Source organism: Gossypium hirsutum, chromosome A10, assembly GCF_007990345.1.
Source record: "Gossypium hirsutum isolate 1008001.06 chromosome A10, Gossypium_hirsutum_v2.1, whole genome shotgun sequence".
Lineage (NCBI taxonomy): Eukaryota > Viridiplantae > Streptophyta > Magnoliopsida > Malvales > Malvaceae > Gossypium > Gossypium hirsutum.
This window is the reverse complement of record NC_053433.1, coordinates 73,294,807-73,306,576: the sequence shown is the minus strand read 5'-3', so window position 1 is coordinate 73,306,576 and position 11,770 is coordinate 73,294,807. Positions and strand designations below refer to the sequence as shown.

Below are 11,770 nucleotides of genomic sequence, written 5' to 3'. Positions count from 1 at the left end.
AAATAAATTAAAAAATATTTAAAATATTATAAAACTAATAATAAATTTGAAATGTTATATCTTTAAAATATTTAAATTTTTTATATTATTAAAAATATATTTAATATTTAAAAAATATATATTTAAAATTTTAAAAAATATATATTATAAAACATTTCAAATATACATTTCAAGTTTTTAAAAATTAATAATAAATAAAATAAATAAGGAAAAAGATAAAACTTAAAAAAGTAAAAAAAAGAAGAAGAAGAAGAAAGAATAGGAAAAAAAGTTAAAAAAAGTAATAAAAGAAGAAGAAGAAAGTAACAGGGTGGATGTGTCAGGCGAATCTGGTGGCACCAAATTAATTGGCTCCACCAGAAAATGATTTTTTTTTAAGTCCTCCATATTTTTTAGAAATTGTTGTATTTCTCTGGTATTTATACAGGTGGCACCATTTTACATGGCTCCATCAAAAAATTATTTTTTTTCCTGGTTACTGACATGGTATGTTGGTGGCCTCCAAACTCTTTGGCTCCACCAACTTTTACTGTAGATTTTAGTTTATTTACATGTTTAATTTAAAAAATAGGTCATTTATGTAATTAATTAATTTTTTGGGTTATTTTTATAAAAAAGTCGATTTTTCCAAATGCGCCAAATTATAATCCTGAACAAACAATGCCTATTAACCCGTTTCGCTAAATTTACAATTTGTTGATTTATGATGTTATGCTTCATCCATTCAAAGAGAGACCCAGAGTAAAAAGTAGGAAGCTCACCTAATGGGATTAAATGATTCTAAAAATCCCTTGTTGCAATACAATCCTGGAGGGTGTGTAGCACATCTTCATACTCATGCCCACAAATTCCACAAGTAGGACCAATTCTTATTCCTCTTTTTATCTTTTCTACGTTGGTGAGTAACCTTTGTCTAAACGCAAGCCATAAGAAAAATCTCACCCTTTCTGGTTTTTGAAACTTCCACGGTAACTACCAAATAACTTCTTTCGAATTCCATGAGTCTCCCTGTATTTTTCCATACACATTTTTGATGGAGAAAGAACCAAACGTGGTACCTCCCCAGATAATTCTGTCAACACCCAGCTTTGACTGGGGAGGAGGGACTCCCACAATCTGCCTAATTACATCATCTGAAACCCAAAAGATGGAATAACTCGAAATGGCAATCACTATTCTTAGTAACCATATCACTGCATTCCATGTCCAAAGTAGAATTAGGAGGTATCTTTTTACACAAAGGCCCAAATTTTGGTATCCAAGGATCTCTCAAACAGTTAATACTTTTACCATCTCCAACAGACCAAAGAATATTCTCATGAAGGAGAGGCCATACCTTTGAGAGTGATCTCCACAAAAAAAGAACTTCCTCCCCTTAATAAAGTCTCTGGCAATCTTTCCTGAACCCCATATTTTGATTTGAGAACTTTAACCCACAGAGCAAACGAGTTAGAAACGATATTGAAACCCAGCTTAATCATAAATGAAGTGTTGTGATCTTGCAATGACCTTAAACCAAGCTCACAATGTTGTTTGGGTTGACAAACCGAATCCCAACTCACCAAGGTTTTTTTTTAGTACCATTACAGGACCGCAAATAAACTGTCTAACCATTCCTTCAATCTTGTCACACAAGCCCTTAGGGATCATCATCGATTGCATAAAGAAGCTTGGGATAGAGAATAAGATCGACTACGCCAATGCTACTTTGCTAGCTAGGGAGAATTGTCTAGCATACTAACTATAAAGTTTGCTTCGCACCTTGTCCACAACAAAACAGAAGGTGTTGTTCGTTACCTTTTCGTGAAAGAGAGGGACTCCTAAATACATGCCGAGATTTTGCACCATCTGAAACCCAAACAACCTGCTAATACGCCCTTTAAAGTTCTCTTGAACGCCTCTGGAGAAGAAAATGCTTAATTTTTGCTTGTTGACACTATGCCCCGAAGAAGAAAAAAACATATCTAATACTTCTTTAATAGCCCTCGCCTATTTTTCTTCCGCTTCACCAATAAGAATCAAATCGTTTGCAAAAAAGAGATGGGACAAAGATGGACCTAATCTAGACAACTAGATAGGAGACCATTTACCATTATCAATGGCTGTATGAATACCATGCCTTAACCACTCTATACAAAGAATAAAAAGGTAAGGTGAAAGTGGACATCCTTGTCAAACTCTTCTTGTTGGCCTAAACTTCTGCGTTGACACCATGTTCCAAAGAACCTGCATAGTAGAACTAGAAATAGCCGACATAATGACATTACAAAGGAAATTAGGTATACTTGCTGCCTGAAGTGAAGCTTCAATGAAATTCCAACGAATTCGATAATAAGCTTTTTCAAGATCGATTTTAATAGCTATCCACCTTTTGTTCTTCTATTTGTGGGGGTGAGAACTTTGCTCTACTTTTCGATTATTGTCTTATATTTTCCTTAAATTTAAAACAAAATCCGACCCTAAATTTTGATTTTTCATAAGATAAATATCAAAATTATATATGAACTAATATGCAATGTCATATGTGAACTTTGATTTCGTGTAATTTTATATATGAAATTTTGATTTGATTTAATTTTCACAAATCACTGACAACATTAGCAAGTTAACATAATTTTATGTTAATATATTGCATACACAAATAATTAGATTAATCTAATATGAACATAAATGTATTTATTTATTTTTTTAAATATATACAGTTGAATCAAAATCAAAATTTTATGTATAAATATAATCGAAATTCAAATTTCATATGCATAATTACACCAAATCAAAATTCATATATTAAATTATATAATAAATGATTTCAATAAAATGAAATGGGACGTCAACTTTCGAACTTAGTTCCTTAGTAATTGCACCATTTGAAGTTTAGAGTTTTTGAATTTATCGAGAGAAACTTCATGGTGTATGTAAGATATAGTGTGAAAAAAATAAAATAAAATAAAAATAAAAAACACACAGATTTTTACGTGAAAACTCTTTCGGGAAAAACAACCACGGGCAAAGGAGAAGAAAATTCGCTATGTCGAATTTGAATTTTAATACAAGAGGAATAGATTATGTCTATTTATAGGCTTGTAAAGCCATATTCTAGTAAGACTAAAACACCTTATTCTAATCAATATCAAATAAATAGAATTTCATAAGGTTTAAAAAAACCTTATTCTAAAATAAAATAAAAAAAGTGTAATTCTACATGTATTCTTCTTTTATTTTATTTTACCACTGTATTTTACTTAAATAAGGATTCGAGTCACTTAATTCTAACATATAGTTTTCTCACTATTTCTATTGTGTATGTTTAGAGATTTTATGAATGGATTTTTAGTTGGGGGTATGTTTTATGTTAATATTTTTGAAAAATAAATTTAGATAACTAAATAAAAGAAGTGGTTAAGCGTAATTTTTTTCCAGCCAAATATTGGTTAATGCTTGCAATGTATATGGCTTTAAAACCCACCAAAAACCTAACCTCCATCACTAAAATTAGAGTTGATTATAGGGTGAATCAAGTCAAAAATTTATGCCCCACCTAAAAAATAAATTTAAAATTTTATTTAAATCCGATTCAAATAAAAATATTAAAACTTGAGCTTAGCTCGGTCCGCTCGTATTAAATTTTTTATATAAAAATAAATTTTAAAAATATAATACATAAGATACCTCAACAAATGAAAAAAAATACTTAAATAATATTAAAATAGGTTCAATAATTAAAACAAAAAAATATATAATATCCAAACATAAATAATAAAATAATAGTAATATAATAGAGAAATAATACAAAACAATAAAAAATAATAATTCTTTTACAAATTTGTACTAAACTATAAAATAAATCTTATTCTTTTTTATCCAAAAATCTTTTTTTAGTATATATTTTTTCCCAAATAATATCATGATTTGACATGATGATGATTAGAGGTGTGCATGGGTCGGGTCGGGCCGAGTAAGAATCGGGCTCAGAAAAAATTTTAGGCCTTTTTTTAGGCCCGAGCCTAGCCTGGCTCGAAATATGTGCCTAAAAATTTATCCAAGTCCGGCCCGAAATAAAATTGTTAAGCCCAAGCTTAGCCCATATTAAAATTTTTTTAGCTTATTTTATTAAATAAAAAATTTTAAAATATAATAAATCAAATACATTTAAAAACATAAAAACAAATATTAAAACAAGAAGTAAATAAAAAATAAAACTAAAACAATTCTTAAAACAATACACAAATTAAAAATATAATAAAAAATTGTTATATTAAAATTGAAAATAAAATATAAATATGATTAAAAATAAAAAAATATTTTTAATATATAATTCGGGTCGGCCGAGTCGGGCCCGGGCCAAAAAAAATTTTACCCGAAGCCTGGCCCATTTTTAAACGAGCCTAATTTTTTACCCAAATCCATATTTCGGGCCTCTATTTTTACCCGAACCCTCTCATTTTTTAGGCTGGCCTTCGGGCCGGGACTGGGTAGCCCGGCCCATGCACAACTCTATTGATGATGAGGGCTAACCAAAACTAGTTCAAACCAGTAACAACAAAGTTCCATCCGATCCGTACCCTCCCCAGACCTCTAAATTTGAGTATCGAACATGACTTCTTCTGGCAGTGCCGCCTCGGCTCTTGCTTTTTCATTTTGCTTATTTTCAAGATATGGGTAAGCTTAATTCTTCTTTATTTCTTCGCTCTATTGTTAATGGTGGAAAGAATCGTTATAATTTCCACTCTTCTATTTCTTATTCTTTTAAAACCCTTGCTAACCACATCGATGCTTTGAGTAAGAATTCCATGTCTGTGAGGGGAAAGCGAAAAAAGTATGATAGCTTTGATAATGTTGATGATGCTTTCACTTTATTTAATAAGATGATTGAGAAGCACCCAAAGCCTTACATTGTGGAATTCACCCAATTATTAGGAGCCATTTGTAGAATGAAACATTATGCCACTGTTGTTTTTATGTGTAGCCAGATGGAATTATTAGGAGTTCCCCATAATGTTTATTCTTTGAGCATCTTGATTAATTGCTTTTGTCAATTAGGTCATATTGATTTTGGGTTTTCTGTTTTGGGGAAAATGCTGAAGTTAGGGGTTGAGCCTAGTGTTGTAACTTTCTCCACTTTGATTAATGGGCTTTGTAGGCAAAGTAAGATTTCTTAGGCTGTGAAATTGTTTGATGAAATGGTTGAAAAAGGTTATCAACTTAATTTAATTGTTTACAGTACAATACTTAATGGGTTGTGTAAAACTGGGTCCGGGAATACTGATCGAGCTGTTAGGTTTCTAAGAATGATGGAAGAAAGAGGTTTTGAACCCAATATTGTAGCATATAACACTGTCATTGACTGTCTTTGTAAGATAGGATCACTAAATGAGGCTCTTGATCTCTTCTCTCATGTGACGGTTAAGGGCATTAGACCAAATACCGTTACTTACAATTGCTTAATTCATGCTATGTGTAATTCGGGCCAGCAGAGGGAGGCAACAAGGTTTTTGAATGAAATGGTGGATAACAATATTTCACTTAATATCGTCACGTATAATATATTGATCGATGCACATTGCAAGGATGGGATGATTGTTGATGCTGTACATATTGTTGGCATAATGAGAAAGCGAGGCATCGAACCTGATGTTATCACATATAATATATTGGTTGATGCGCATTGCAGAGAAGGGATGGTTTCTGAAGCTGAAAATATTGTTGACACAATGAGAAAGCAAGGCATTGAGCCAAATGTTGTTACTTATAATACATTAATAAAAGACCATTGCTTGCGAAATAGAATGGACGAAGCTAGAGAAGTATTACAGTTGATGATTAAGAAGGGTTGTGCACCTGATATACGTAGTTACAACATCATGATCAACGGATATTGCAAAGCTGAAAGGTTTGACGAAGCAATGGAACTCTTTCATGAAATATCTCGAAAAGGACCAGTCCCGGATACTGTCACATACAACACTCTTATGCAAGGTATGTGTAAATTAGGGAGAGAATTTCAACTGCATGTGAACTTTTCAGAAAGATGATTGCTTCTAGACAAGTTCCAGATATAGTGACCTTTCATATTCTGCTGGATGGTTTATTCAAAAGAGGTAAACTCGAAGAGGCATTGAAACTTTTTCAAGCAATGCGGAACAGCGAGTTGGAACTCAGTATTGTCTGTTATAATATCCTAATTGATGGCTTGTGCAAAGCTGGGCATATTGAAGTTGGAAAGGAATTATTTCATAAACTCTCGGTGAATAGTTTAAAACCCAGTGTTTACACATATGCTATAATGGTTAATGGATTTTGCAATGAGGGATTAGCAGATGAAGCATACCAGTTATTTAGGAGCATGGGAGATAATGATTGTTTGCCTAATAGCTGTTGTTATAATGTAATGATCCAAGGATTTCTTCGAAACAGCTATACCTTAAAGGCAACAGAACTTCTTACGGAAATGGTCAGTAAGGGCTTTTCTGCAGATTTATGCACTGCTACCTTGTTTTTGGATCTGATCTTACGATCTGAAAAATCAATATTGATCTGAATTGTTCCACAGATAGTGTAAAGATCGTCACTTGTGAATTTGAATCAATTTGTTCATAGCCAACTTGGACTGTTGTGATAAGTTAAAAGTTTTGGAAAGTACAATGAGTGTTAAGTTCTATTTTCAGTTTAGCCGATATACTGTAAACATTAAGTATGAAAGAAACAAATGTTATACACCATGTTTCACTTTTCACCAGTGATCTTTTTGAGTAGAATTTCTTCTCAAACCTCTCAAGTGAAAATCTTGCTGCTGGTAACGTTGAAAACCTAAAAATCGGGGGGAAAATTGTGGGGACTCTATTCTGTCTGCAGCTGTAATCTGTACCCCATCCTTTCTCCATTGGGATGGTTGTTTTCTGCTTACTGGAGCCTGTATTCAGCACCAATGAGAATATTGTGGGCAAATCCTCAACACTTCAACACTTCACTTAGCAGTTGGCTGGTCTCAATCAGCAACTCCAGCAGGTGCCTATTTGATTCTCTCTTTTCTTAAAATGCTTATGCTTTAGTTGTATAGTTTAGGAAAATATGAAAAAAGGATTACTTCTAATGTCTGGTGAGTTTTTGTTTCCAGGTTAAGCTTATTTGCTGCCAGTCTGTCAAGGATGTTACATGTGGTCTTCTGCCAATGTCTCCCTCAGCCGCATCCAGCATATCAGACGGTAAGTCTTCCTTAAAGCTAAGTGAAATGGACTCATGTTTGTGTTATGTAGATCTTAAATTTGACAAAGAGAAATGGTTCAAAGAAAGTTTTTTAATCCTTATCAGGTAAAACAATTTTAAACTAGTTTACCAAATTGGTGGGTTTGAGATTAAATACAGTATGTCTAGTTTACCAAATTCATACCCTAATGGTCTAAAATATTGCTGCCACACCTTTATGAGCACACTCACAGACTACACAAACTGAATTTGCTCTGATCTATGGTGTCGATTTTGTTTACCAGGATATAATTTCTGCTGTAGGAGGTATTATGCGGGTCAGTGAATGGACAGCTCTGCAGAATTCTGTTGCTCAGCAGTTTTAGCTGCTCCTTACAGTGATTATATGCTTGCGTCTTAGACTGCAAAAGTAACCCGTCAGGATGATTCATTCAAACCATGGTCCATCAGATCTTAGAAAGTTTGCCAAATGACAGGAATGTTGTTTCCTTTATAAGAGAAATATGTTTGCAAGTTCCCTTTTCATTCTTTAGGCAAGTAGGGTCATCTTAGGCAAAGGAATTTTGCCACAGGGTCTTTGACTAGTTCGCCTAGTCGTCTATTCTTGCAAGGAAGTGGGCTTTTTCATTGTTTCGTTTGAAGTAAAGGCTTATTTATGTAAAAGATGCAGCTAAGAATTAGTAGTTATGTTAATCATTCCCACTTGAAAGTAGTATAATAATCTTTGCTTCCTGGCTGATTATGTCCTGGGCAGTTACTTGCAATCTGTTGCATCACAGAGAGGAGCTTCACTTCCAGGTGGTGCAACAATTGCTTGCACTGATGGCTTCAAGTTGCTTAATTTAGCTAAATCCAATCCTAACGTAGCTCTTCGAGGCCTTGTGTGTAGGCCTTTCCTTAATGAAACATACATGTAAATCTTTCACCTAAAGGTACAACTGTACAAGCAACCATAGTGCATATTGTTGGTTTATTTGAAGCTGTATAAAAAGTAAAAACCATGTTTTTCCTGCAAATTTTAGTTTTAAGTAGTTTGTTCTACACAGGTGAACTCCAGTGCGGCTCACCCGCACCGAGGAAGAAGTAATAAGGCTAGAACTTGAGTACTTTGAAGAGTAAAGTTGTTGAGTTCATTAATTCATTTTTGGCTTCATGTAAAACAATTGCTTTGAGTTTGGTTGTATGGTTTACGGGTACGGGAATGACTGCATTTTTTTCAATGAACACTAATTGCTTGTTGGAATTTAACTATGGATAAGACATACGCATTTCGTGCAATTGCTTTGAATTTGAAAATGAGATCATTTTATTCATTCTCGGACAGGTTAAAATTGTAAAATTTCTGACGAATACTGATTATTGTACTTTGTTGTATTATCAAAGTGATAATTAAAGGGAAAAGGATGGCTATGATTTCAGCGTGGTTCTAATAAAGCTTTGCTCAAGCATATCGAAGTTGCATTTTCTGCATTAACCATTACGAAAAGTTGGCTCGCACAAATCAATTCATACCATTACAAAAATTTCTACATGGTTCTGGTAAGGTTCACTTAGCATCATAATGAAAAGTTGAATCACTGAAACATTCAATCATACCATTACGAAAGATGGCTTACATTCAACCAGCCTTGAACAGATAATGAACCAAATTTCTAGAGGGCTCCACTCGCTATGCATACTAGTTTCTTGCAATCTCATCAGATTCACTCGTTCACTGCAATACATAAATAATTTTCATTCTTATTCTTCAGTTTGACTATATAAATGGAGCAAACGACTCGAATAATTTGACTTCATCTTGAGCAGAATTGAGCTTAGAAAATCATACTCAATTGAGCTCTAGCTGAATATCAAACTAGGAGTATTGAACTGAGCTTTAGGTCAAGATTCTCATCAGCATGACTCGGATATAAATCACTTGGAAACAACATATTAGATTAACATCCCATCACTTTATTGGCTGGAAGCTTAGGTTTCTCAACCACAGTGCCATCGTTTCCAGCCAGGGCCCGGTACTTATCTTTCCTGGTAAAATTTGTGCACTCGTATGAAAGAGTTGCAGCAATCACCCTTTGGATGTAATTGGCAACCTCATGGCTGGACTTTCCTGAGCTGCACGTTAGCTCTGGTGGCAACTTGTTTAAGTAGGTTACTTCATATGCTGGGGTAGGGTTCATGAAGAAGTAGAAGGGGTCCATCCCTTTCCATCCTCTGGCTGTGGTGCCATGAAACATGCTCATACGGTTCACCATGGCAACCGGCACAAGCTGGTCAGTTAATTCAGCAAACAGAGATGAAAACCTAAGAAGGAATGGTTCACGGCAGGTGGTTCCTTCGGGGCAGATAGCTAGGTCTCCCTCTTGAAGCAGCTTCTTAATCATGGCGGCATCCGTTGCTCGGTCTCTGCTTAGTTTAACAAGTTTGATGGGTGAGATGATCTCGGAGAGACGAGAGATGGAGTAGGTGACTGCAGAGATAGGGCGTCCAAGAGCAGTACAAAGAAAGATTGGGTCAAGTAAGGTTCTATGTGAGCAAATGAAGAGGACACCAGATTGACCGGTTGATTTTTTGACTGGTGGAGGCGGGGTTCCCTTGACAGTGACTCGAACTCCAAGTGCCCAAAAAGCATAGTAGACTATCGACATTGGGAGGAGCGACCCTGCTGCAATGCGCAAGCAGGCCAGGGGGAAACCAATGGGGGTCCACAGAATTATCAGAAGAGCAGTCAGAGGTGTTGGCTTTTGAACAAGCCGTCCATCATGAAAAATTACAGGTTTTGGGAGCTTCTCGATTGCAACTGCCTTTGTTTCTGGATTTGGTGGCACAAGGTAACCTTCCTGCAATATTTTTCCATGTATTGGATAGTTGATCGTGTACATGTATATATATATATGTATATATATGTATATTCGAAAACTTGTTTTTGCTAATTACATACTTTGCACATTGCCATGAAGGGAATATCAGTGTGCCTATCTCCAAGTCCAACATCTGGCTTCGTCTCGCCGAAAGCCTTTTTAAGAGCATCCGCCTTGTTCTTCCCAACGAGTACCCCTGGCTTACAAACAAATCCTGTAGCTCTACCTTTGTAAGTTCCTATCTCAGTGCCTAAAACCATATCAACCCCTAACAGATCTTTCAAGAATGCTTCCACCATAATCCTAGGATTCGCAGTAAGGACGCAACGTTTCCCGCACGAGGTAAAAACTCTCCACGACTCGGGGTGCAGATCACTGGAGTAGAACTTGGGCAGCACTGCTCGTGCCACCGACTCTATGTCGCTCACTTTCATCCCAACAAACGTTGCGAATATAAGAACTTGGATGCCGGCGGACTCGGACACAAAGTAGTAAAGAAGTCCGGCGAGCGGTGAAGCTAAGAGCAAGAAAAGGAGCCTCAAGACTCCACTAACTTCGAAGGCAACCAAAGCGAAATATGGGAAGGAGCTACGGCCTATGAGCAAGGTACCGTCCATGTCAGCCACCACAGTTTGCTTTTCTCGGCCTACAGATGGACATTTTTCAACGGAAGGGAAAGGGTTAGAGGTAACCATGTTTTATAAAAACCAAATCAACCAAGGTGGAAAAAACTTGATGCATGTGTTGCAGAGGAGAAGCTGCATTATATAGAGTAGAAAGGGACGAAGAGGGATATTAAAGGACAAGAAAGGGAGTGGTTTATGAGAAAAATTAGGACAGGCGCCGTAATTAGCAGGCAGCCAATGTAAGAACCGAGGGGAGGGCCTTGTTGTGGTTTGTGTGGCGGGTAAGAAATAAAAAATTATGGGGAGTTAGATGCTCGGTTTGCATCGCCAACCCAAATGCTTGTCAAACCTTTTTGTCTGTATTATAATTAGTTTAACCCAAGGATGCTGTAGTCTTGTATTTTACTGGTTCAGCAAACCATTTCGCTTCTGAAGCAGCCGAATCATAGGGACTTTCAATCCTTATTTTTCCGTTTAATACTTCCAAGGGTTAATATATTCCGATGTTAGGAGTTTATACATACTTCTTATTAAATTTGTCAAACTTCAAAATTGGTTTAATATTTTTTTAGGTAATTGTTGGAATACGTTGATATAACATTCACGATCAATAGTGTTACAACACGTTTTATTTTTTGTCACATGTTAAAATCTGATATTATCATGTGTCACCACGCTATTGGTCATTAGTGCCACATCTGCATGTTTAACATGTTTAGGTACTAGTTAAATTGTATGAAATCGCCAACTTGGAGATTGTATGTATTTTAACCTTATAAGTAAGGATAGATTAGATATAAAAATGTATTTTTTTTGAAAAAAACTTATAATTGTTATGAATATTTTATTAAGTGAATGTCCATCATGATCAAGATAAAGTTTTGATATACTTTAAATTCTAATAGTTATTAGAATTAGATCTCTACTTCTTTTATACTTCTTATGCCTATAAATAGAGACTCTGATGAAGCATTGTAAATCATCCCCTCAATTAATAAAGTACATTCTCTATTGCTTTCATATTTTCTTTGTTCTTTATTTTCCCTATTGTGATAGTTCCTTTTATAGACGATCAAATTTATC

General features: G+C 35.1%; 2 protein-coding genes across 2 annotated transcripts; one reads left to right on the top strand and one right to left on the bottom strand.

The window, feature by feature from the left end:
- Positions 1 to 4,655: 4,655 nt before the first annotated feature.
- LOC107927548 (putative pentatricopeptide repeat-containing protein At1g12700, mitochondrial) lies at positions 4,656 to 6,538 on the top strand. The gene is made up of 3 exons (XM_016858635.1): positions 4,656 to 5,145; positions 5,194 to 5,976; positions 6,099 to 6,538. Exons 1-3 carry the CDS (start codon positions 4,656 to 4,658, stop codon positions 6,536 to 6,538), a joined length of 1,713 nt encoding a protein of 570 aa, XP_016714124.1.
- Positions 6,539 to 8,580: 2,042 nt separating this feature from the next.
- LOC107927584 (glycerol-3-phosphate acyltransferase RAM2) lies at positions 8,581 to 10,941 on the bottom strand. The gene is made up of 2 exons (XM_016858677.2): positions 10,142 to 10,941; positions 8,581 to 10,040 (listed from the first exon to the last, which is right to left on the bottom strand). The coding sequence occupies exons 1-2, from the start codon at positions 10,754 to 10,756 to the stop codon at positions 9,141 to 9,143; spliced, it is 1,515 nt and encodes a 504-aa protein (XP_016714166.1). The 5' UTR covers positions 10,757 to 10,941; the 3' UTR covers positions 8,581 to 9,140.
- Positions 10,942 to 11,770: the final 829 nt, after the last annotated feature.